This window comes from Hypanus sabinus, chromosome 9, assembly GCF_030144855.1.
Source record: "Hypanus sabinus isolate sHypSab1 chromosome 9, sHypSab1.hap1, whole genome shotgun sequence".
NCBI lineage: Eukaryota > Metazoa > Chordata > Chondrichthyes > Myliobatiformes > Dasyatidae > Hypanus > Hypanus sabinus.
Window position 1 is genome coordinate 86,655,019 of NC_082714.1, and position 23,063 is coordinate 86,678,081.

At 46.8% G+C, this 23,063-nt stretch overlaps 1 protein-coding gene across 5 annotated transcripts in view; it reads left to right on the forward strand.

Annotated features, from left to right (window-relative positions):
- The window catches only part of ints3 (integrator complex subunit 3), a 169,234-nt gene that overhangs the window by 114,310 nt on the left and 31,861 nt on the right, over positions 1 to 23,063 (forward strand). For all 5 annotated transcript variants that reach the window (XM_059980055.1, XM_059980054.1, XM_059980050.1 and 2 more), the window contains 6 exons: positions 952 to 1,055; positions 6,295 to 6,339; positions 7,218 to 7,337; positions 8,910 to 9,063; positions 13,172 to 13,240; positions 20,214 to 20,289. In XM_059980055.1, coding sequence (XP_059836038.1) covers positions 952 to 1,055; positions 6,295 to 6,339; positions 7,218 to 7,337; positions 8,910 to 9,063; positions 13,172 to 13,240; positions 20,214 to 20,289 — 568 coding nt within the window. The remainder of the gene's footprint in view (positions 1 to 951; positions 1,056 to 6,294; positions 6,340 to 7,217; positions 7,338 to 8,909; positions 9,064 to 13,171; positions 13,241 to 20,213; positions 20,290 to 23,063) is intronic.

The window sequence follows — 23,063 nt, forward strand, 5'->3', positions numbered from 1 at the left end:
TATTACCCTACAACCATCAGGCTTCTGAACCGGCCTGGATAACTTCAATCACCTCTAGTCTAAACTTTCAGGGACTCTTTACAACCCATGTTCTCAGTATTATTTTTATTTTCAGTCCATCTTCATTTGCATGTTGGTTGTTTGTTAGTCTTTATTTACAGGTATGGTTTTTTTGTAAAATTCTGTTGTATTTTTCATGCAAATGCCTGCAAAAATGAATTTCAAGGTACTTAGTACATGGTAGCATATACGTACTTTGATGATGGGAAACTGCAAGAGTGAAGTTGTTTCAGCCAGTCTAGAAGTCGTCAGGACCAATGAGGCAGGTTTAAGAAGTGATTCAGGCCACAGAAAGGTTTAGGGAGGAAATTTTGTGCATGGCCACCTACCAGGGGACAGGAGTGTTCAGTGAGTATTGGCGCGGGGACAGGTTGATTGACTGGAGAAAACTACGTCAAAAGGGACGAGCAACTCCACTGAGAGACAAGGCCAGAGCAGGAGAATCGAGCAGTCGTCACATTGGGAGCCACAATGCATTGGGAAACACGGCATCCTACGTTGCTGGAAGTAAGCCTCGTTCTAAACAACAGAGACGGCAGGTGCAGTAATCTGGAGCAAAAATAGCAATCTGCTGGAAGGCCTCAGCAGGTAAAGCAGCATCTCTGGTGGGGAGAGGAGTGGAGGTATTTGAGGCAGGGTTTCAGAATGAAATGTTGACAATTCATCCCCTCCACTTTCCTCTTGCCCCCATCCACTGCACTGCAGATGCTGCTTAACCTTCTGACTTTGTCCAGCAGATTATGTGTCGCATTGAGTTAAGTGGGCTAGGCGGTAAATGCTTTGAATCTTGGGGTGACTAAATCTGTTCCAGAATGCACAGTAGCTCCCCGACATGTGGAAACATTCCTGTCAGTGACTGTCTTATAATTTGTTGTTTCTTCTCTCTGGAAGGACGATTTTGATACCGAGCTCATGGTGACGTTGGCTTCTTGCTTAGTCGAATTGTTCAAGGGACACTTCAGGGGAGAAGTTCTACCTGAGGAGATCACAGAGGAGTAAGTTTTGACTTGGAAATATTTTTATTTTGTGTGTGTGGGTTTGTTTTTGCACGTTCATACCAGCTGGTTCAAAGCAAGGGAAGATTGGGCAAAGATCTGGACAGGATGAGGAGGTGGGGAGAGAATTGGAATTGGTTTATTATGTTTCATGATACACTGCAAAACTTGTTTTGCATAGTATTTATACACCTCAAACATTACACAGTGCATTGAGGCTAGATCATGATTTGTGCTTTTTCTTTCTCTGCACATTGGGTCTTTCTTTTTGCAGTTGGGGTTTTTCGGTTTTCTTGTTTTGTAGCTGCCTGTAAGCAGACAAATCTCAAGGTGTATAATTTATACATACTTTGATGATAAATGTACTTTGAATCCTTTGAAAACAACAATGCAGAATGAAGTGTAAACGGCTATAGAGAAAGTGCAGTCCTGGTAAGCAAAGTGCAGGATCCTAACGAGGTAAATTATGAGATCAGGGGTCCATCTTATCATAGGGTAGGATACATAACAGTTTGGTACAAGCTGGTCTTGAGCCTGGTAGTAAGTGTTTCCAGCCTTTGATTCTGCTGGTTGCTTTACTGAGGCAGTAAGTAGTATAGACAGAGACCCCCATCCACCTTGAACATTCCCTCTGATAATTATCGGAGGACAGAGGATAAAAAATTGGGCAGAAGATACAAGAGCCCTTAGAGTAGAGGCTGGTTTCTGTGATGTGCTGAGCTGTGTCAACAACTCACTGCTGTTTCTTGCAGTCACAGGCAGAGCAGTTGCTATGTCAAGTTATCCAACTAGGATGCTTTCTATGCTGCGTCATTAAAAATGAGTAAGGATTAACGAGTACAAATTTCTTTTACCTCCTGAGAAATTAGAGTTGTTGGTGAGTTTTCTTGGCCATGACATCAACATGGTTGGACCGGCACAGGTTGGTTACCTCTTGGGGATTTCAAGCTCTCAGCCCTCTCAACCTCAGCAGCATCTGCACTCCACGGTTTTCTGAAGAGTGTGTGTGTGTGTGTGTATATATATATGCACGCGCGCCCTTAACTCCTGGTGGAGTTGTCAGGGTGCCATCATGACAAGCTTTTTGCACTGATCTTTTTGGTGATTGCTCATCGTACGGTGTGTCTGGCAGAGCCCATCCTTCCCCAGGTATTTTTTTACGAGGTGGAGTTGCTAGCCTGACACTCAACCCAGCACAGATGGAGAGCGTGCAAGGGAGCCGGCCGGATTCAAACTCGGGACCTCTCGCCCCGAAGTCCAGCGCTGATGCCACTACGCCACCAGCCGGCAGTCGATGCGGAATGAATTATGGACCATTTCTTCACATTGAGATTTTGGTGGGAGTATGTGATAATGTGGAACCTGCCAACAGCCCTGTGCTGGGCAAGCAGTGTACTGTTTCCCATTACAACCTGCCAAGGGCTCTCAAGCTCGCCTCAGCTCCATGTGTTTTAAAAAAATGTGGCTAGATTGGGGCAGGAGGAAAGGTTACCAACTGCCCTCCTTACCCCACCCCACCCTCCACTCCAATTCCTTCCCAGCTAGAGTTGAATGGAGAGTCAAAGGGAGCAAGTTATTTTTAATTTAATTATCTCTTCCCATTTCCCTCGGACTCCAGCTTACTGTTCTTTTACTACCCTCTTCCCTACCAGAGCTCCCTCTATGCTATGTTGTATTTATTTATCTGTCTGTCCCAATCTAATCACGAGGCAATTTACAATGACCAATTAATTTACTAACTGGTACATCTTTGGACTGTGGGAGGAAACCAGAGCACCCAGAGAAAACCCATGCATTTCACGGGGAGGATGTACAGACTCCTTAGAGAGGGTGCCAGGGTTGAACTCTGAACTCGGATGCCCCGAGCTATAACAGCATCATGCTAACCACTACACTACCACGCCACCCCTGACAGCTTGATGCTCTCTTATTAGTATAGCCCCTTTCACATATTGTTGGGCTTCCTCGCCAGCCCCCCACTGCATACTGTGGTACTTCGTTGCTGCCAGTGAGCGTCACTGTATTGACCTAAACACAAGAGATTCTGCAGATGTTGGATATTCAGAATAACACACACACATACAAAACGCTAGGGGAAACTCAGCAGGTCAGGCAGCATCAATGGAGAGGAGTCCCTTCCTGATGAAAGGCCTCTGCCTAAAACAGTGACTCTTCATTCCTTTCCATAGATGCTGCCTGACCCTGCTGAGTATTGGCCAGGATGTTTAATTCTGTGCCGAGTGTGGGACTTGAACTCACAATTTTACGACTGGCAGAAGTGTCTGTCCAGTGTCTGCAGTCTGTTATTTGCAGCACTCTTGGTAAAGCTGCATCTGGATCATGATCATCTCACTGGGACTTGGTGTACCACACACCCGCAGTCCTCGATACTTTCAAACATAAAACAGCTCACAGTGTGAGGTGAATTATTTCAACTGCGTAATTGTTTCTTAATTAGTCTGTAAATGCTGCCGCTGAGTCTGGGGCTCAGGTGCTATTAACCAATGTGGTTTCATTGCCAGGAGTAAATACAGGATTGTCGGTTGGTTATTAAATTAGTTAGTGCAAGTGTATCATTAATTATCAGAGGCTCTTGCCCTGTAGCAATGGAGACAGAAGCAATTCAACAGGGTCCATGTTAGACTCTTCTGTAATTGTTTGTGTGTAGTTTTTATCTTATTGACAGAAACAGCATTGTAACAGGCCCTCCCATCCCAACAAGCCCAAGCCACCCAATTACACCCATGTGACCAATTAGCCTACCAACCTGTATATCTTTGGAATGTGGGAGGAAATCAGAGCACCTGGAGGATTCCCACATGCTCATGGCGAGAACATACAAACTCCTTACAGGCAACGGCAGGAATTGAACCCAGGTCACTGGTGCTGTGTAGTGTTACGCTAACCACTATACTGCCCCTTTTTCAAATTTTCATCTGTTTTTATTGATTCTATTGTCCTTCTTTTTTTTCCCTGTGAATGCCCACAAGAAAATGAACCTCAAGGTTGTCTATGGTGACATATACAGTGGTACTAGAAAGCTTGTGAACCCTGTAGAATTTTCTCTATTTCTGCATAAATATGACCTAAAATGTGATCATATCTTCATGCAAGCCCAAAAAACTAGAAACTAATTAAATAACAACACTAAAACATAATACTTGTTCATTTATTTATTGAGAAAAATTATTCAATTTTACATGTATTTGTTGGAAATAGTATGCAAACCTCTGGGGTAATGCCTTCTACAAAGGCTATTGGAGTCAATGAGATGAGATTGGAATTGTGGGTTTTAGAGGCGCGCTGCCCTATAAAAAAGATACACAAAGTCAGGTTACTGACAGAGCTTGCTCTTTTCAAGAAAGATCAGTTTAGGTGCACCGTGCCTCAATCAGAACAACTTTTCTTAGAAAGATTATAGAGATGCATTAAGCTGGAAAAGGCTACAAAAGCATTTCTAAAGACCTGAGTGTTCATCAGTCGACAGTAAGAGAAATTGTCTCCAAATGGAGGAAATGGAGTACTGTTGCTACGCTCCCTAGGAGTGGATATCCTGTAAAGGTCACACCAAGAGCCAAATGTACAATGGTGAAGGAGGTGAAAAAGAACCCAAAGGTAATGACAAAAGACCTGGAGAAACCTCTAGAACTTGCTAAAGTCTCTGTTCATAAACAAGAACACTGAACAAGAACGGTGTTCCTGGAAGGACACCACAGGGGAACCCACTGCTGTAAAAAAAAACAGTGCTGCTCGTCTCAGGTTTGCAAAAGACCACCTAGATGTTCCACAGTGCTCCTGGGGCAATATTCTATGGACAGATGAAACAGAAGTAGAACTTTTTGGCAGAAATACACACTGCTATGTTTGGATGAAAAAGGACACTGCACACCAAAACCAAAACCTCATCCCAACTGTGAAGCACGGTGGAAGGAGCATCATGGTTTGGGGCTGCTTTGCTGTCTCAGGGCCTGGACAGCTTGCAATCATTGAGGGAACAATGAATTCAAAATTGTATCAAGATCTTTTACAGGGTAGCAGTTCATCACCTGAAGCTTAATAGAAGTTGGGTGATAAAACAAGACAGTGATCTGAAAGACCAAAGTAAATCAACAACAGAATGATTTAAAAAGAAGAAAATCTGTGTTTTGGAATGGTCGATTCAAAGTGCTGACCTTAATCCTATAGAAATGTTGTGGAAGGACCTGAAGCAAGCATTTCATGCAAAGAGGCCCAATAACTCCCCAGAGTTTAATCGGTTTTGTAAGGAGAAATGGCCTAAAATTCCTCCAAGCCGATGTACAAAACTGATCAACAGTTACCAGAAGCGTTTGGTTGAAATTATTGCTGTACAACACCAGTTCCTGAAAGCAAAGGTTCATATTTTTTTCCAACAAATACATGTAATATTGAATCATTTTTCTCAATAAATAAATGAGCAAGTATAATGTTTTTGCTTTATTTATTTAATTGGGTTCTCTTTATCTGGTTTTAGGACGTGTGAAGATCTGATCTCGTTTTGGGTCATATTTATACAGAAGTAGAGAAAATTCTACAGGGTTCATAAACTTTCTAGCATCACTGTAGGCACTTCAATATTAAATTTATTTTGAACTTTGAAAAGAATGCTGCTCCCTAAAAGGTAGGATACGTGACAGCTGCAAACCCAAATGGACAAATTTTAAAAGTTCTTGGACAGGTACGTGGGTAGATTTAAAAAAAGTTTAGCTTTATTTGTCTCAAGTACATCAAAATGTACAGTGGAATACATCGTTTGTGTCAACGACCAACACAGTTTGGGGATTGTGTTGGGGATAGTCTCTATACTTCGCACAAACATGGCATGCCCACAACTTACTAACCTGAAATCCAACCAAACATCTTTGGATCGTGGGAGGAAACCAGAGCACCTGGAGGAAACCCACAGGGAGAACTCCTTGCAGACAGCGATGGGAATCAAACCCCAAGTTGTACTGTAAAGCAATTGCGCTACCATGTTGCTGTCCCCTAATTTTAAGATGGCTGCGCCATCTGTTACCTAAGCGCTATAATCGACCGCATAACCTTTCTCTGCCCATCATTCTATCAAGTGTGCTCTTCAAACTGAGCCTTTTTTTTTTGTGATCTTGTGTAGTGTCTGCTCCTGTGGTTTACTGTCGTACCGTGTTTGGCTACACTCCGTTAAAGCTCCATCAAAGGCTGTTGATTGGTGTATGTGATGTTTTAATGGTCTCTGTTGCAGGTCTCTGGAGGAGTCTGTGGGAAAGCCACTTTATGTAACCTTCAGGTAGGTTCAGGTCACTGACTGAACTCTTTGACAATCTGCAAATACTTCGCAAAATGAAAGCCAGCCATCACTTTCTTTGCAAGTACTCACTGTTGCAACTTCCCAAGGGACACCCAATGCTCCTTCATCCCTGCAGGCAGATTGAGCTTGAGTGCAGGGTCCACTTTTATCCTCGGGTGAATGTGCATGTGACTGAATTGTGTATGCTTGGCTGCTGGCAAGCTGTCGTCTTAGACCGCTTGATTGTGTGGGTCATAGGCTCCCTCTGTGCTGGTCAGGGATGGATTTTCAGGATTTGAACCCTGCAGTGATGAAAAGGTCTTGATACACCTCAACGCTCTTACACCTCTCCACATTTACATGGAGTGCTGTCACAATAATGCAGCATCTTCATCAAGGAACCCCCACCCCCCCCCCCCCCCACCTTCCGGGCCATGCTCTCGTCTTGGTAATACCATCAGGCAGGGGGTGCTGGAGCCTTGGGTCCCACCCAACCAGGTTCAGGTACAGGTAGTACCCTGCAGCCATCAAGCTTCTGAAACCTTACTCACCACAACTCTGAACTGATTGCACAACCTGCAGACTCACTTTCAAGGACTCTACAACTCATTTTCTTTGTATCACCTGTCTGTGTAACTAAGTTGTGTTTTGCACTTCAGTTGTTGGTCAGTCTTTGCTTATGTATAGCTTTTCATTAATTCTATTATATTTCTTTCCTGTAAATTCCTGCAAGATCTCAAGGGATATATTACACGTACTTTGATAATTAATTTGACTTTGACTCTGACCTTTGTCCCGACTGGGGCGTAGAGACCAGGGTTTTGCCGGACTTTGTTCCCGTGCGGGAGCTGCGGTTAATTCTGTCTGTTGCTACCTAGGAATCTGTGCCAAATGCAAGAGGATAACAGCAGCTTCTCGTTGCTCCTGGAGCTCCTGTCTGAATTATACCAGAAGCAGCCAAAGATCGGTTACCACCTCCTCTACTACCTACGAGCCAGGTAAAGGTTGCTTAACGCAAGTAATTCTGCAAATGCTGCAAATCCAGAGCAACACATGCCAGAGTAAGAAGGGTGGGAGGAGGGGAAGGAGTAAAAGCTGGTAGGTGAGAGGTGAGGGGGGGTGGTGAAATCACAAACTGGGATGTGATGGGTGGAAAAGTAAATGGCTGAAGAAGACAGAATCTGATAGGGGAGAAGAGTGGACCATGGAAGAAAGGGAAGGAGAAGAGGCACAAAGGGATGTGATGGGCTGATGAGGAGAAGAGAAAGAGTTAGAGGGGAGCCAGAATGGGGAATGGAAACGGAGAGAAGGGGAGGTGGAGAAATTACTGGAAGTTGGAGAAATCAATGTTCAGTGCCATCCAGTTGGAGGCTATTGAGATAGAATACACCTGTTTCCAAAAACAAGCTAAACCTCGAAGTTAACATTTCTGAAGATGTTTTACAAGGATGTTGTGTTGCACTTTTCCCAGCCCTGGTTCTCTGGCTGTGTAGAATAGCTTGCTCTATGTTTTCAGCAGAGTCTGTGTATGTGGCAGATACACAGTGAAACATGAGGAGCTGTGGATTCTGGAGAATAGAAAAGCTGTTAGGGGAACTCAGTGGGTCAGGCAGCTTCTGTGAAGGGAAGTGGGCAATTGGGTCGTTGCCTGTTCATGTCCATCCACAGATGCTGCCTGACTGAGTGAGGCTTCTTCTGCACCATCCCATCACACACAGTCCTGGACAGGTACGGGATGGGTTAGTCACAGAGAGATGCTTCTGCGCTGTCCCATCACACAATCCTGGGACAGGATAGGTTAGTTACAGAGTGAAACTCTTCTGCATTGTCCCCTCACACAGTCCCAGGACAGAGTAATTGCAGGTTGGTCACAGAGTGAAACTCCTTTGCTGCCCCATCACGCAATCTCTGAAAGAGGACTGTGTGGTTAATCACAGACTGAAGTTCCTGCACTGTCTCATCACACAGTCCTGGGACAGGGACAATGTGGTTTATTCAATGTGTTAAATGTCAAGATAAGTTCCATTTGCACCGCCCTTGCAGGGCAGGTACAGTAAGCGTTAAGCAGGGTAAGCTCTGTCTGCAGTCCCTACGAGAGCCAGCTTGGATTAGACACAAAGTCTGCACTGACCCAGCACATCCATAGAGAGCCCACATTCCCTGTCTAATGGTTATATTTCCCATTCCATGCAGCCACCATTCTATGTTTTAAAAAAATCTACTTCTGACATACCCTCCCCACCCACTATCCTGCAAGGGTTAACTTTGAGCACTATAATTTTACACGTATTAAGAATTTGCTGTGGTGTGTTGTTCAGGACATGACATGCAACAAAAAACAACCTTCAGCCAAAGTATGGATATGGAATAAACTGAGCTTAAGTAGATAAATCCCAATGTGTATTTGATGTCAGTTGTGCTGTGGGCTCGGATCCACTATGAACTACGTTTCGATTAACTAACCCCTGGCAGAAAGTGAGCCAGATCCAAGAGTGGAGGTGGTGAGCGAGGAAAGTGCAGCAGCTTGGCCCACCTTACGTGCCCCTTACTGCGGTGCCTGTTTCTTTCAGTAAAGCTGCAGCGGGGAAGATGAGGCTCTACGAGTCGTTTGCACAGGCCACCCAGCTCGGGGACCTCCACACCTGTCTCATGATGGACATGAAGGCGTGCCAGGAGGACGACATTCGGCTGCTCTGCTACCTCACCCCAACCATCTACACATCGGTACGGTCTGAAATGTAACCCACGGCTCGGTTGCATCTGCATCAAGGGTTGAGCCTGGTCTCACACTCCAGGGACGAGATCATTTCAGAATGATTGAAGCAATGGGAGAGAGCAGTGCACCATGGGAGAGGTGGTGGTACTGAGGGAGGGTCAACTAGTGAGGTAATGAGGGAGGGTCACTCTGGGAGAGGTGGTGGTACTGAGGGAGGGAAGGTCACACTGGGAGGGGTGGTGGTATTGAGGGAGGGAGGGTCACACTGGGAGGGGTGGTGGTACTGAGGGAGGGAGGGTCACACTGGGAGGGGTGGTGGTACTGAGGGAGGGAGGGTCACACTGGGAGGGGTGGTATTGAGGGAGGGAGGGTCACACTGGCAGGGGTTGTGGTACTGAGGGAGGGAGGGAGGGTCACAGTGGGAGAGGTGGTGGTATTGAGGGAGCGAGGGTCACAGTGGGAGAGGTGGTATTGAGGGAGGGAGGGTCACTGGGTGGGGTGGTGGTACAGGGAGGGAGGATCACAGTGGGAGAGCTGGTGGTATTGAGGGAGGGGTGGTACTGAGGGAGGGTCAACTAGTGAGGTAATGAGGGAGGGTCACTCTGGGAGAGGTGGTGGTATTGAGGGAGGGAGGGTCACAGTGGGAGAGGTGGTGGTACTGAGGAAGGGAGGGTCACACTGGGAGGGGTGGTATTGAGGGAGGGTCACTCTGGGAGGGGTGGTGGTACTGAGGGAGGGAGGGTCATAGTGGGAGAGGTGGTGGTATTGAGGGAGGGAGGGTCATAGTGGGAGAGGTGGTGGTACTGTGGGAGGGAGGGTCACACTGGGAGGGGTGGTATTGAGGGAGGGTCACACTGGGAGGGGTGGTATTGAGGGAGGGTCACACTGGGAGGGGTGGTATTGAGGGAGGGAGGGTCACACTGGGAGGGGTGGTGGTACTGAGGGAGGGAGGGTCAGTAGGAGAGGTGGTGGTATTGAGGGAGGGAGGGTCACACTGGGAGGGGTGGTGGTACTGAGGGAGGGTCACACTGGGAGGGGTGGTATTGAGGGAGGGAGGGTCACACGGGGAGGGGTGGTGGTACTGAGGGAGGGTCAGTAGGAGGGGTGGCGGTATTGAGGGAGGGAGGGTCAGTAGGAGAGGTGGTGGTATTGAGGGAGGGAGGGTCACACTGGGAGGGGTGATGGTACTGAGGGAGGGAGGGTCAGTAGGAGAGGTGGCGGTATTGAGGGAGGGAGGGTCACACTGGGAGGGGTGGTGGTACTGAGGGTGGGTCAGTAGGAGAGGTGGCGGTACTGAGAGAGGGAGGGTCAGTAGGAGGGGTGGCGGTATTGAGGGAGGGAGGGTCAGTAGGAGGGGTGGCGGTACTGAGAGAGGGAGGGTCAGTAGGAGAGGTGGCGGTACTGAGAGAGGGAGGGTCAGTAGGAGAGGTGGCGGTACTGAGAGAGGGAGGGTCAGTAGGAGAGGTGGCGGTACTGAGAGAGGGAGGGTCAGTAGGAGAGGTGGTGGTATTGAGGGAGGGAGGGTCAGTAGGAGGGGTGGCGGTACTGAGAGAGGGAGGGTCAGTAGGAGAGGTGGCGGTACTGAGAGAGGGAGGGTCAGTAGGAGAGGTGGCGGTACTGAGAGAGGGAGGGTCAGTAGGAGAGGTGGCGGTATTGAGGGAGGGAGGGTCAGTAGGAGAGGTGGCGGTACTGAGAGAGGGAGGGTCAGTAGGAGAGGTGGTGGTATTGAGGGAGGGAGGGTCAGTAGGAGGGGTGGCGGTACTGAGAGAGGGAGGGTCAGTAGGAGAGGTGGCGGTACTGAGAGAGGGAGGGTCAGTAGGAGAGGTGGTGGTACTGAGAGAGGGAGGGTCAGTAGGAGAGGTGGCGGTACTGAGAGAGGGAGGGTCAGTAGGAGAGGTGGTGGTATTGAGGGAGGGAGGGTCAGTAGGAGAGGTGGTGGTATTGAGGGAGGGAGGGTCAGTAGGAGGGGTGGCGGTACTGAGAGAGGGAGGGTCAGTAGGAGAGGTGGCGGTACTGAGAGAGGGAGGGTCAGTAGGAGGGGTGGCGGTATTGAGGGAGGGAGGGTCAGTAGGAGAGGTGGTGGTATTGAGGGAGGGAGGGTCACACTGGGAGGGGTGGCGGTACTGAGGGAGGGAGGGTCAGTAGGAGAGGTGGTGGTATTGAGGGAGGGAGGGTCACACTGGGAGGGGTGGTGGTACTGAGGGAGGGAGGGTCAGTAGGAGGGGTGGTATTGAGGGAGGGAGGGTCAGTAGGAGGGGTGGCGGTATTGAGGGAGGGAGGGTCAGTAGGAGAGGTGGCGGTACTGAGAGAGGGAGGGTCAGTAGGAGAGGTGGCGGTACTGAGAGAGGGAGGGTCAGTAGGAGGGGTGGCGGTATTGAGGGAGGGAGGGTCAGTAGGAGAGGTGGTGGTATTGAGAGAGGGAGGGTCAGTAGGAGAGGTGGCGGTACTGAGAGAGGGAGGGTCAGTAGGAGAGGTGGCGGTACTGAGAGAGGGAGGGTCAGTAGGAGGGGTGGCGGTATTGAGGGAGGGAGGGTCAGTAGGAGGGGTGGCGGTACTGAGAGAGGGAGGGTCAGTAGGAGAGGTGGCGGTATTGAGGGAGGGAGGGTCAGTAGGAGAGGTGGCGGTACTGAGAGAGGGAGGGTCAGTAGGAGGGGTGGTGGTACTGAGAGAGGGAGGGTCAGTAGGAGGGGTGGCGGTATTGAGGGAGGGAGGGTCAGTAGGAGAGGTGGTGGTATTGAGGGAGGGAGGGTCAGTAGGAGAGGTGGCGGTATTGAGGGAGGGAGGGTCAGTAGGAGAGGTGGCGGTATTGAGGGAGGGAGGGTCAGTAGGAGAGGTGGTGGTATTGAGGGAGGGAGGGTCAGTAGGAGAGGTGGTGGTATTGAGGGTGGGAGGGTCAGTAGGAGAGGTGGCGGTACTGAGAGAGGGAGGGTCAGTAGGAGAGGTGGCGGTACTGAGAGAGGGAGGGTCAGTAGGAGAGGTGGTGGTATTGAGAGAGGGAGGGTCAGTAGGAGAGGTGGTGGTATTGAGGGAGGGAGGGTTAGTAGGAGAGGTGGTGGTATTGAGGGAGGGAGGGTCAGTAGGAGAGGTGGTGGTATTGAGGGAGGGAGGGTCACACTGGGAGGGGTGGTGGTACTGAGGGAGGGTCACACAGGGAGAAATGTCACGCAGTGGGAAGGGCGGCACTGAATGAAGAGGGTTGACATTGGGGAAGGAGGCGGTGACAAGGGAGGGGTGGTACTCCTCTCAAGCTGCACTGTCTCTTTTGTTGGGCTGCTGGATTTGGTTGGATGTCCCCAGTGGATTAGACCATGTGCACGTTGTCTTCTGATGACGGTGCAATTTAATGGATCCAGATAAAATTGGCTGCAATTTTCCCAGCCTTTAAACAAGATTTGAAAAGAACCCAGACCAAAGTGTCTCCGGCTTCTGTGGCTGGCAGGCCAGCAGAGGAGAAGTATTAGAGAGATTCAGCAGGGAAACAGGCCCTTTGGGCCATTAACTTTACACTGACCATCAGTTCTCTCCCCCCCCCCCCCCCCCATTTACATTAGTCCTACATTAATCCCACTGTATCTTCCCCACATACTCATCAGTTTACCCCTAGATTCTACCCCTCGCCTACATCTGCAGTTTACAATGGCTGATAAACCTACCCACAAGATTGGGACATGGGAGGAAGGCAGAGTGCCCGAGAGGGAGAAACTCCACACACGGAGAGAGACACAGACACCCCACCCCCAGGTCAGGATTGAACACGGGTAAAAGACCAAAAGACATAGGAATAGAATTAGACCACTCAGGCCATCAAGTCTGCACTGCCATTCCGTCATGGCTGATTTATTATCCCTCTCAACCCCACTCTCCTGCCTTTAGTGCTCTTACCAGGTCCGAGGACTTGTGGAATAAAGGCCTAGCCTGCCGAAACTCTCCCTATAACTCTGACATCTCCATGACCAGCTGATTAATTCCAGAGGAGCCTGGGGTAGACTTGCATTCCATGTTCCCTGACAGGCTGGACTGAACTGTTGTTCTGTATGCAGGATGGGAGGCAAGAGGGGAGCAGAAGGGGCTAAGATGCAGTCAGTGTTTGTAACGTCTGCTCTCTCCCTCTTCTAGTTTCCCGATGAGACCCTCCGGAGCAGCGAGCTGCTCAACATGATTGTTGCCGTCATCGACTCTGCACAGGTCCGTTTTATTTTAATTATTCAGAGGTCCAGCATTGAACAGGTCCTTCAGGCCCAACAACCCACAGATTTATCCCGAGCCTAATCACATGACAGTTTACAATGGCCAATTAACCTGCTAACCTGTCTTTAGACTGAGGGGAAACCGGAGCACCTGGAAAAAGCATGGGAAGAACGTACAAATTCCTTACAGAATTCACTCAGGACTCCGATGCCCCAAGCTATGATAGCAACAGAACCAACCACTACACAACCATGGTGCCCACTTTCTAGTGGCGTGTGGCTTTTGTTCCAGTGGTGTCAATGGGACAAAGGCAGTAGCAACTGAAGGTGATATCACAGCCTCCAGTTAGAAGGTGCAGAGGGTTGTAGGTCAGACCATCATGGATTAATGAGATTCATTTACAGGGGGCGCTTAGAGTCATAGAACATGAATGCAGGCCTTTCAGCCCAACAACTCCATGCCAACCACACTGTCCACCTGGTGGTTCCAGTTTCCTACATTTGGCCCCTATCCCTCTAGGTCCCTACAGAGTCACAGAACAAATTAGTCTTGGAAAGGCTCCAAAAAAGGGGTTAGCGATGTAGCATTGATTGCCTAACACAACGGGCAGTTCAGGAGAGGTGAACCGTGAAACATTTCAGCACATGGAGCAATCTTTTAAAAAGAGGACATGTTCCAAAGAGGATGACTCAAGAAGACAGCATCCATTATGAAGAACCCTCACCATCTGGGACATGTCCTCTTCTCATTACTGCCATCAGAGAAGAGGTACAGGAGCCTGAAGACCCACACTCAGTCTTTTAAGAATAGTTTCTTCCCTTCCACCATCAGATTTCATATTGGTCCATGAATCCATGAGCACTACCTCATCTGGTATATTCTTTTCAGTCCTGGTTGCCTCATTATAGGAAGGATGAGGAAGCTTTAGACAGGGAACAGAGAAGATTTACCAGAATGCTGCCTGGATTGCAGAGCATGTACTGTACTATGAGGATAGGTTGAGTGAGCTAGGACTTTTCTCTTTGGACCATAGGAACATGAGAGGAAACTTGGTGGAGGTGTACAAGGTGATAATAGATTAAGTAGAAAGCCAAGGACTTTTTCCCAAAGGAGGAAAAGGCTAACGCCAGGGGCATAATTTTAAGGTGATTGGAGGAAGTATAGGGGGGGATGTCAGATGTAAGTTTTACACAGAGAATAGTGAGTGCATGGAACACCTTTCTGGGGGTGATGGTAGAACCAGATACAGTGCATACAAAAAGTATTCACCCTTCTTCCCCCCCCCCCCCCCGCCCCGAACTTTTCATGTTTTTTATGTTGTAAAACATTGAATCACAGTGGATTTAATTTGGGTTTTTTTTTTACGCTGATCAATGGAAAAAGACTCTTTTGTGTCAAAGTGAAAACAGATCTCTACAAAGTGATCTAAATTAATTACAAATATAAAACAAAAGAATTGATTGCATAAGTATTCATCCCCTCCAAGTCAGTATTTAATAGATACACCTTTGGCAGCTATTATAGCCTTGAGTCTGTGTGGCTAGATTTCTATCAGCTTTGCGCATCTGGCCATTGCAATTTTTCCCTATTCTTCTTTAGGAAACTGCTCAAGCTCTGTCAGATTGTACATGGTGATAGTGAGTGAACAGCCCTTTTCAAGTCTAGCCACAACTTCTCAATTGGAATGAGGTCTAGACTCTGACTTGGTCACTCCAGGACATTAACTTGTTTTTTTTAAGCCAAGGCTGTATAGCCTTGTTACTTACAAGGCTTCCAAAAAATTTCTTCCAAGTTGCAGTTCTCTTGCAGACTGCATCAGGTTTTCCTCCAGGATTTCCCTGTATTTTGCTGCACTCATTTTACCCTCTACCTTTGCAAGCCTTTCAGCACCTGCTGCAGTGATGCAGCCACCACCATGCTTCACGGTAATGATAGTGTGTTTTTGATTATGTGCGGTGGTTGGTTTATGTCAAACATAGTGTTTAGTCTGATGGCCAAAGAGCTCAATTTTGGTTTCATCAGACTATAGAACCTTTTTCCAGCTGACTTCCTGCCTTCTGGCAAACTCAAGCTGATATTGCATGTGAGGTTTTTTTTTCAACAGTGGCTTTCTACATAATAACATAAGCAGGAGCAGAAGTAGGCCATCTGGCCCATCGAGCCTCCTCTGCCATTCAATACGGTCATGGCTGATCTGCTCAAGGTCTCATCTCCACCTACCTGCCTTTTCCCCATAACCCTTAATTCCCCTACTATGCAAAAATCTATCCAACCTCGTCTTAAATATATTTACTGAAGTAGCCTCCACTGCTTCATTGGGCAAAGAATTCCACAGATTCTCCACTCTCTGGGAAAAGCAGTTCCTCTTTATCTCCATCCTAAATTTACTTCCTCGAATTTTGAGGCTCTGTCCCCTAGTCTGGCCTACCAGTGGAAACAACTTTACTGCCTCTATCTTACCTATCCCTTTCATAATGTTATATGTTTCTATAAGATCTCCTCTCATTCTTCTGAATTCCAGCAAGTACAGTCCCAAATGACTCAGTCTATCCTCAGTCTGACCCCCCTCATCTCTGGAATCAACCTGGTGAACCTCCTCTGCACCGCCTCCAAGGCCAGCATATCCTTCCTCAAGTAAAGAGACCAATTTCCCTTGGCATCAATAAAGTAAGTCTGTCTGTCTGTCAGTCAGAATGGCACACAGTACTCCAGATGTGGCCTCACCAGTACCCTGTACAGTTACAGAATAACCTCTCTGCTCTTAAATTCAATCCCTTCAGCAATGAAGGCCAACATTCCATTTGCCTTCTTGATAACCAGCTGCATCTGCAAACTAACTTTTTGTGATTCATGCACAAGCACTCCCAAGGCATGCTGCAATATTTTACTATTTAAATAACAATCTGCTCTTTCATTTTTCCTTCCAAGATGGATGACCTCACATTTACCAACATTGCACTCCATCTGCCATCTTCTGCACAATTTGATGTTCCACTCAATTTAGTATCATCAGCAAATGTAGATACACTGCACTTGGTCCCTTCTTCCAGATCGCTAATGTATATCGTGAACAGTTGCGGGCCCAGAACTGACCCCTGTGGCACACCGCTCACCACTGATTGCCAGCCAGAGTAACACCCATGTATCCCAACTCTCTGCTTTCTATTAGTTAACCAATCCTCTATCCATGCTGATACATCACCCTCAACTCTAGGCATCCTTATCTTATGGATAAGTCTTTTTTGTGGAAATCCACCTTCCGGAATTCCAAGTAAACAACGTTCATCTGTTCCCCTCTATCCACTGCACTCGTTATATCCACAAAGAACTCCAGTAAGTTTGTCAAACAGGACCTGTCTTTGTTGAATCTACACTGCATCTACCTGATAGATCCATTTCTTTACAGATGCCTCGCTATTTTTTTCTTTAATGATAGCTTCAAGCATTTTTCCAACTACAGATGTTAAACTAACTGGCCAGGCCCAAAACGTCAGCTGTACTTTCTTCCATAGATGCTGCCTGACCTACTGAGTTCCCCCAGCATTTTGTGTGTGTGGCTTGGATTTCCAGCATCTGCAGATTTCTCGTTTGTGAACAGTTGTTGTCTGCACAATCTCTCCCATCTCAGCCACTGAAGCTTGTGACTCCTCCAGTGTTGTCATAGTTATCTTGGTGGCCTTCCTCTCAATAGTCCCCTTCTTGCATGGTCACTCAGTTTTTGAGGATGGCCTGCTCTAGGTAGATTTAGAGCTGTGTCATATTCTTTCCATTTCATGCTGATTGACTTAACTGTACTCCAAGGGATATTCAGCGACTTGGAAATTTTCTTGTATCCATCTCCTGACTTGTGCTTTTCAATAACCTTTGTGCGGAGTTGCTTGTAGTGTTCTTTTGTCTTCGTGGTGTAGTTTTTGCCAGGATACTGACTCACCAGCAATTAGACCATCCAGATACAGGTGTAATTTTACTACAGTCAAATACTTTGACTACACATTATGATTTCCGTTTAACTGATTATGTGACTTCTAAAACCAATTGCCTGCACCAGTGATGATTTGATGTATCTTATTAAAGGGGATGAATACTTATGCAATCAATTATTTTGTGCTTTATATTTGTAATTACTTTAGAACACTGTGTAGTTTTAACACTGCTTTCACTTTGACACGAAAGTATTTTTCTGTTGATCAGTGTCAAAAAAGTCAGATTAAATCCACTGTGATTTCAATGTTGTAAAACAATAAAACATGAAAATTTCCGAGGGGTTGAATACCTTTTTATAGACAGTGTACATTAGGGGCATTTAAGAGATTCTTAGGCACATGGATGACAGAAAAATGGAGGACTCTGTAAAAGGGAAGGGTTAGATTGATCTTAGAGTAGGTTAAAAGGTCATTGTGGGCTGAAGGGCCTGTTCTTTTTTTGCACTATGAATTTAATGTACTCTGTGAGTGAGTGAGTGTGTATGTATATTATCGTAATTGAGGGTATTTTTATTTATTGTACTACAAGTCAGTGATATGAAATCTGATTCTGATTCTAAATAGTGAAAAGAAAACTAAGGAATGATGGGGTACTGTTCGTGGACTGTTCAGAAACCTGATGGTGGTGGGGAAGAACCTGTACTCGGGCCATTGAGTGTCGGTCTTCAGGCTCCTGTACCTCTTCTCTGATGATAGAAATGAGAAGAGGGCGTGTCCCATATGCTCAGGATCTTTAGTAATGGGTGCTGCCTCTTGCAGAGATCTTTAATGGTAGGGGATATTTGTGCCTGTAATGGAGCCTCTTGTGATCCTGTGCATTGGAGATTTTAGATCGTGCTGTGACACAGCTAATTAGAGATTGGCAAGTTTTTGGGGATGTCCCAAACTCCAAACAAAGCAGAACGCTGGCATGCCTTCTTTGTGATTGCAAATGTGTTGGGCCCAGGCTAGATCTTTTAAGATGGAGAAGCATTCTACAAGAAGGGTCAGAGCTGTCTCTATTTCCTGAGGAGACTGAGCTCCTTTAACATCTGCTGGACGATGCTGAGGATGTTCTACGAGGCTGTGGTGGCCAGTGCTATCATGTCTGCTGTTGTGTGCTGGGGCAGCAGGCTGAGGGTAGCAGACACCAACAGAACTAGCAAACTCATTCATAAGGCCAGTGATGTTGTGGGGGTGGAACTGGACACTCTGACAGTGGTGTCTGAAAAGAGGATGCTGTCCAAGTTGCATGCTATCTTGGACAATGACTCCCATCCACTCTATAATGTACTGGTTAGGCACAGGAGTACATTCAGCCAGAGACTCATTCCACCGAGATGTAACACTGAGCGTCATAGGAAGTCATTCCTGCCTGTGGCCATCAAACTTTACAACTCCTCCCTCGGAGTGTCAGACATCCTGAGCCAATAGGCTGGTCCTGGACTTATTTCCACTCGGCATGATTAACTTATTATTTAATTATTTATGGTTTTATATTGCTGTATTCCTTCACTATTCTTGGTTGGTACGGCTGTAACGAAACCCAATTTCCCTCGGGATCAATAAAGAATGTCTGTCTGTCTGTCATTGCTAGAGCTCGAAAAACAGTAGAAGGACATGGGGTGACTTAGGCAACTGATTTTAAAAAAAATCTTGCTAACTGCCTGTGAGAATTTCTTTGCTTTCCCAAAACACACCTTCCACTGTTTTCTATCTCCAGCTTCATTATTCTCTTCTGTATATAGCCCCACAAACACCTAATTTCACAGCAGGATTTTCTCTTTACAAAATGCACAAATAAAGATTAGTTTTATTTGTCACATGCACATCGAAGTTCTGTTAACTTGTCATGTGAAGAACTGCTACTTGATGGTGGGCTCTCAGCAGGATTGTAGCCCAGGCTATCTTGCAAACGCTGCTGTCCTTCGTGTCAGTGGGTTACCTTGCCGCATTTGTGTGGCTCAGCTGCTCACTCAGGAAGGGTTGGCATTGTTAGTTGATGGTCAAAATTCATAGATGATGCCCCATTTCACTTGGGGAGGGTGGAATTGACTGTGGAATAGCACGGCCCATAATCTCCATTTCCCTTATTAGACCAAATCGGGAGCACTCTCCACAATACTGGTCTCCTCAGCCTTTGGATAAATCATGCTGACAGCTCAATGAACATTTCTGGTCACCAGGGCTCATGTGCAGACCACACTTGAAGAACTGTCCACAGTTCTGTTCTCCAAAGCCTTTGGTTAGGTTACACACAGCTCTTGTCTCTACAGCTCTTTGTCAGACCTTACTAGGAGCATTATGCAATTTGACATCCCATGCCTATTCCGACATGTCTGCCCAAGGCCTCCTCTACCACCATAATGAGGCCAAACTCAAGATGGAAGAACAGCACCTCATTCTGTCTGGGTACCCTCCAACTTGATGGCATGAACATCTATTTTTCCAGCTCTCCCCACTCCTTCTTCTTTTTTTCCATTCCCCATTTTGGTTCTCTTCTCACCCTCTTCTCTTCACCTGCCCATCACCTCTCTATTTCCCTCCCTCCTTCCATGGTCCACTCTCCTTTCCTATTAGATTCCTCCTCCTTCAGACCGTTAGCACTTCTACCTATTAACTCCCAACTTTTCCCTTCTCCCCTTCCCCCGTAAACCCACCTCCTCCTCACTTGGTCTCACCTATTACCCTCTTGGTGGTCCTCCTTCCCCTCCCTCCCACCTTCTTATTCTGGCTTCTGCCCCTTTCCTTTCCAGTACTGTTGAAGGTCTCGGCCTGAAGTGTCTACTGATTAATTCTGGTGCACAGTTTTGACCCAAAACATCGACAGATCCTCTTCCTCTTCCATATATGCTGCTCCACCAGCTGAGCTCCTGCAGACTGATTCTGTTGCTTAATTGAATTGATCCCAGAGGGAACGCTGGAATAATGCTGAAGATTTCTCATGATGTGGTGTGCTGTGGGTGGACCAATAATTGAAATAAAATTGTCGCCTGTTTGTGTTTCAGCTGCAGGAGTTGGTGTGTCACATCATGATGGGTAATCTGGTAATGTTTCGGAAGGATTCTGTCCTCAACATCCTGAGTAAGTCTCTGCGTCACGCCACTCCCTCTCTCCCCTGCCTGTGCAGCTCTGCTGGTTCGCACCGTTGGCTCGTGGGAACGGCAGCTGGGTTTGGGCCACTGTGTCGGCTTCACGTTGGGGCCTGAGCCCAGAGCATAGGGCAGCTCCTCCACACCCGGAAGGTGCTGCTTTATTTTTATTTAGAGGTGCAGCACAGTAACAAACCCTTCTGGCCTTGCCTTCAGTACATCTTTGAAATGTGGGAAGAAACTGGAGCACCTGGAGGAAACCCACGCGGTCATGGGGAGGCTATGTAAACTCCTTACAGTCAGCGTTGGAATTGAACCCGTGTTGTTGGGGTTGTAAAGCAATGCACTAACTACTACGCTACCTTGCCACCATTGAGAGATGCCACCCCGCGCACAGCATATTCATCTAAATCCCATCTCTCTGCCTGTTCAGTGGAGAGGGTAGGAAGGGGAGTCAAAACATTGAACAATACGGCACAGGAACGGGGCTACTGTTCTGCTGAATGAATTATTGATTAATTAATGGTTAGTGCATCACTTCACAGCGTCACCAGTCAGGGTTCACTTCCCGCCACTAACTGTAAGGAGTTTGTACGTTCTCCCTGTGACTGCATGGGTTCCCTCCAGTTTCCTTGCACATTGCAAAGACGGGCAGGTAGGGTTAGAGAGTTGTGGGCATTCTGTGTGGCGACATGTGGGCTGACCCAGCACCATCCTCAGCCTGTGTTGGTTGTTGATGCAATTGAGGCACTTCACTGCATGCTTCAATGTATGTTTGAGAAATAAAGCTAATCTTTAATCTCATGACACCTAATCCTTTCTGCCTGTACGTGGTCCATTTATGACCATAAGACATAGGAGCAGAATTAGGCTGTTTGGCCCATTGAGTCTGCTTTGCCATTCCATCATGCTGATTATTATCCATTTCAATGCCATTCTCCTGCCTTCTCCCTGTCTATTAAAGAACATATCATCCTTTGCTTTAAATATACCAAATGACCTGTGGCAATAAATTCCATACATTCATGACCCTCTGAGTAAGGAAATTCCTCCTCGTTTCTGTTCTAAATGGCAGTCCTATTCTGAGTCTGCACCCACTAGTCCTACACTCACCCACTATAGGAAATATTCTCTCCACATCCACTCTATCTAGTCCTTTCAATACTCGATAGGTTTAAGTGAGATCCGCCCCCCCCCCCCCCATTGCTTCTAAACTCCAGTGACTGCAGGCTTAGAGCTGTCAAATGCTCCTCGCAGAATCATTCTCGTGAACCTCTCCAATGCCAGCACATCTTTTCTTAGACGGGGGCCCAAAATTGCTCACGGTGCTCCAAGTGCTGTCTGACCAATGCCTTATACAGCCTTATCATTACATTGGTACTCTTGAATTCTAGTCCTCTCGATAGAATACTAACATTGCATTTGCTTTCCTCACCTCTGACTCAATATTCAATATCCATCCATTCCCTGCACCGTCATGTGCCTAACATATCGGCCTCTACCACCACTCCAGGCACCCACTATTCCCTTCTAAATAAACTTGCCCCACACTTCCCCCTCTCACCTTGTCTGAGTTACTTCAGTCCTGGGAAAAAGATACTGGCTGTCTAATTTATGTCTTTGTAATATTACAAATTTATAAGGATTAAAGGTTAGCTTTATTTGTCATAAACGTGAAATGCATTGTTTGCATCAGCAACTAACAATCTGAGGATGTGCCGGGGGCAGCCTACAAGTGTCACCGTGCTTCCAGCGGCAACATAGCACGTCCAGCACTTACTAACCACTTCATCTTTGGAATGTGGGAGTAAACTGGAGTACTTGGAATACAGGTGGCCCCCGTTTTTCAAACGTTCGCTTTACGACAACTCGCTGTTACGGAAGACCAACATTAGTACCTGTTTTCACTAACCAAAGAGGATTTTCGCTTTTACGAAAAAAAGACGCCCGCTTTATATGTGTGTTTACCCCAAGAAAGACTACAATGACCGTGAAGCCTTGTGTGGGCAGTTGTTTGCGCATGCGTGTACGTGCGTATGCACCGATTTTTTTTTTCTCCAAATTGATTTTGGCTCGCTGTCCTCCTGAGTTTGATAAGTGAAACTACACCGTACCTACAATATTTCTATTTTATATAGGGTGTAAATTTATCATATCCTTCCTGCTTTTCTATATGTTAGTGTTATTTTAGGTTTTATGTGTTATTTGCTTTGATTTGGTAGGTTATTTTTTTGGGTCTGGGAACACTCAAAAATTTTTCCCATATAAATTAATGGTAATTGCTTCGTCGATTTACAACATTTTGGATTACAAACAGTTTCATTGGAACGCTCTATCTTCGGATTGCGGGGGAAAACTGCAAACCCATGTGGTCACAGTTAAAATGTTCAAACTCCTTACAGTGTTGGCAATTGAACCCAGCTCACCAGTGCTCTTTCCATAGATGCTGCCTGACCTGCTGAGTTCCTCCAGCATTTTACACATGGAGCTGTAGAGTGTTATGCTAGCCGCCACTCTATTGTGCTACCCTGTCAGCTCTCTGTTCAGCCTCCCACCACTCCAGAGGAAAACAGTTCTCTCCAGAGTATCGTTCGATATTTCAAGTTCAGATTTATTTATCATGTGTGCTTTGAAACATGCTGTGAAATGCACCATTTGCATTAACAACCAACACACTGAAGGATGTGCTGGGGGCAGCCACACATTCTCGTGCTAGTATAGCATGTTCAATAAAACTAGACATGGCAATGACACAGCAAGACAAGA